The sequence below is a fragment of the Mandrillus leucophaeus genome, unplaced genomic scaffold (genome assembly GCF_000951045.1).
Source record: "Mandrillus leucophaeus isolate KB7577 unplaced genomic scaffold, Mleu.le_1.0 Scaffold280, whole genome shotgun sequence".
NCBI classification, from domain to species: Eukaryota; Metazoa; Chordata; class Mammalia; order Primates; family Cercopithecidae; genus Mandrillus; species Mandrillus leucophaeus.
The window spans coordinates 1554258-1556884 of record NW_012102921.1 but is presented as its reverse complement, the minus strand read 5'-3'; the positions used below and the strand labels follow the sequence as shown (position 1 = coordinate 1556884).

Genomic DNA, 2627 nt, shown 5'->3' with positions numbered 1-2627 from the left:
CGCCCGCCGGGTACTCAGCCTGGGGCGAGAGGCTGAGATCCTCTCCCTGGAAGGGGCAATTGCGCAGCGGCTCCGGCAGCTGCAGGGCTGCCCCTGGGCACCGGGACCAGCCCCCTGCCTGCTCCCGCAGCTGGAGCTCCATCCTGGGCTGCTGGACAAGAACTGCCACCTGCTTCAGCTGTCCTTTGAGGAGCAGCAGCCCCAGAAGGATGGTGGGAAAGACGGAGCTGGTACCCAGGGAGGTGAGGAGAGCCAGAGCAGAAGAGAGGATGCGTCGAAGACGGAGAGACAGGGTGGGGTCCAACCCCAGGCCAGAGATGGAGCCCAGACCCCCAAAGAGGAAAAAGCCCAGACAACCCGAGAAGATGGAGTCCAGACCTTGGAGGAGGACAGGGCCCAGATACCCTACGAGGATGGAGGACCCCAGCCCCACAGGGGTGGCAGACCAAACAAGAAGAAAAAGTTCAAAGGCAGGCTCAAGTCAATTTCCCGAGAGCCCAGCCCAGCCCTGGGCCCGAACCTGGATGGCTCTGGCCTCCTCCCCAGACCCATCTTTTCCTGCAGTTTCCCCACGCGGATGCCTGGGGACAAGCGGTCCCCCCGGATCACTGGACTGTGTCCCTTCGGCCCCCGGGAGATCCTGGTGGCGGATGAGCAGAATCGGGCGCTGAAATGCTTCTCCCTCAACGGCGACTACAAGGGCACCGTGCCGGTCCCTGAGGGCTGCTCCCCCTGCAGCGTGGCTGCCCTGCAGAGCGCCGTGGCCTTCTCCGCTGGTGCACGGCTCTATCTCATCAGCCCCGATGGCGAGGTGCAGTGGCGCCGGGCCCTGAGCCTCTCCCAGGCCAGCCACGCGGTGGCGGCACTGCCAAGCGGGGACCGTGTGGCTGTCAGCGTGGCGGGCCACGTGGAGGTGTACAATATGGAAGGCAGCCTGGCCACCCGGTTCATTCCTGGGGGCAAGGCCAGCCGGGGCCTGCGGGCACTGGTGTTTCTGACCACCAGCCCCCAGGGGCATTTCGTGGGGTCGGATTGGCAGCAGAATAGCGTGGTAATCTGTGATGGGCTGGGCCAGGTGGTTGGGGAGTACAAGGGGCCAGGCCTGCATGGCTGCCAGCCGGGCTCTGTGTCTGTGGATAAGAAGGGCTACATCTTCCTGACCCTTCGAGAAGTCAACAAGGTGGTGATCCTGGACCCGAAGGGGTCCCTCCTTGGAGACTTCCTGACAGCCTACCACGGCCTGGAAAAGCCCCGGGTTACCACCATGGTGGATGGCAGGTACCTGGTTGTGTCCCTCAGTAACGGGACCATCCATGTCTTTCGGGTCCGTTCTCCGGACAGTTAAAGGGGCTATGACTAGGGTGGGAGGGAGTGGGGAGGGAGAGGGCAGGAAGGAGGCAGAGCTGTCTGTGGGAGGTGGCGGCCGAGGACATTTTCCTGAAGGGCAGGGGTTGGCAACTTCGCAACATGGAGTGCCAAGCTGCTAACCCGTCTTCTAGTGTGTGAGAATAGGGACCAAGGGTGGTGGCGTGACCGTAACTCTAAGAAGCAGAGGAGGTGGTGGTGGGTGGTAGGGGATGCTGGGGGTTCACCTGCCTCTCGCTTTTTGTGGGTGGCTGCTGCCACCACCACCGCTGCTATATAGTTTAGGTTTCTGAAGTTTATGAGCCTGTCCTGATTTGCATTCTTCAAAACCATTCCTGATAGAGTAGCTGAGGGAGAGTCTTGGGGCAAATAGGGGCCCAGGGTGGGTCAGGCATGTGCATTGTGGAACAGAGCTGAGACCCTGGCTCCCCTCGGACTGGCACAGGGTCCTACAGAGTCAGAGGAGGCCTGAGATTTCAAATGGGCAGTAAATGGCCTCTTCTGCCAGCCACAGGCAGGAAGCTCCTGTAACCACGGCATCCACCAGTGGCAGTACAGGGTGGGCTTACAGGAGGGCTGCAAGTGCAGACAGCAGCTGGGGCCAAAGAGGTGTTAAGCTGAAAGGCTGCGAAGAGATTAGGCTACTGGAAAACCAAACCCAGCAGAATTAATGTCCAAAAATCCACGTTCTCCATCGCTTCTCAGCCTTTGGCTAAGATTAAATATTAAAAAATTAAAAGAAAAAAAAACAGACTCTGCCAGGCGCAGTGGCTCATGCCTATAATCCTAGCACTTTGGGAGGCTGTGGCAGCAGGATTGCTTGAGGCCAGGAGTTTGAGACCAGCCTGGGCAACATAGTGAGACCCCATCTCTACAAAAGATTAAAAATTAGCTGCGTGTAGTAGCATATGCCTGTCAACCTAGCTACTCAGGAGGCTGAGGTGGGAGGATCCCTTGAGCCCAGGAGTTCGAGGCTGCAGTAAGTTATGATCACACCGCTGCATTCCAGACCCTGTCTCAAACACACACACACACACACACAAACACACACAAACAGAAAAAGCAGGTTATCCATCACTTCTCAGCTAAGATCGAGTGTGAAAAAAAATAAAAAACAAGTTCTGAGTATCAGAGCAGGGGAGCCCTCCACGCAGCCGCGGAGCCAGTCCGAGGGAAGAGGTACGAAGGATAGAAAAATCTCTAGGCTCCAATGCTTCTGTTTCGGTGCCTTTCCTTTTCCCAGAGTCTGTGTGTTGCCTTCT

The 2627-nt window shown here is 58.1% G+C and overlaps 1 protein-coding gene across 1 annotated transcript in view; it reads left to right on the top strand.

The window, feature by feature from the left end:
• The window catches only part of TRIM56 (tripartite motif containing 56), a 10359-nt gene extending 7975 nt beyond the window's left edge, over positions 1–2384 (top strand). The window contains exon 3 of the mRNA XM_011985209.1: positions 1–2384. This exon is cut by the window's left edge and continues 14 nt beyond it. Within this exon, the coding sequence (XP_011840599.1) occupies positions 1–1345 (1345 nt within the window). The 3' untranslated portion in view covers positions 1346–2384.
• Positions 2385–2627: the final 243 nt, after the last annotated feature.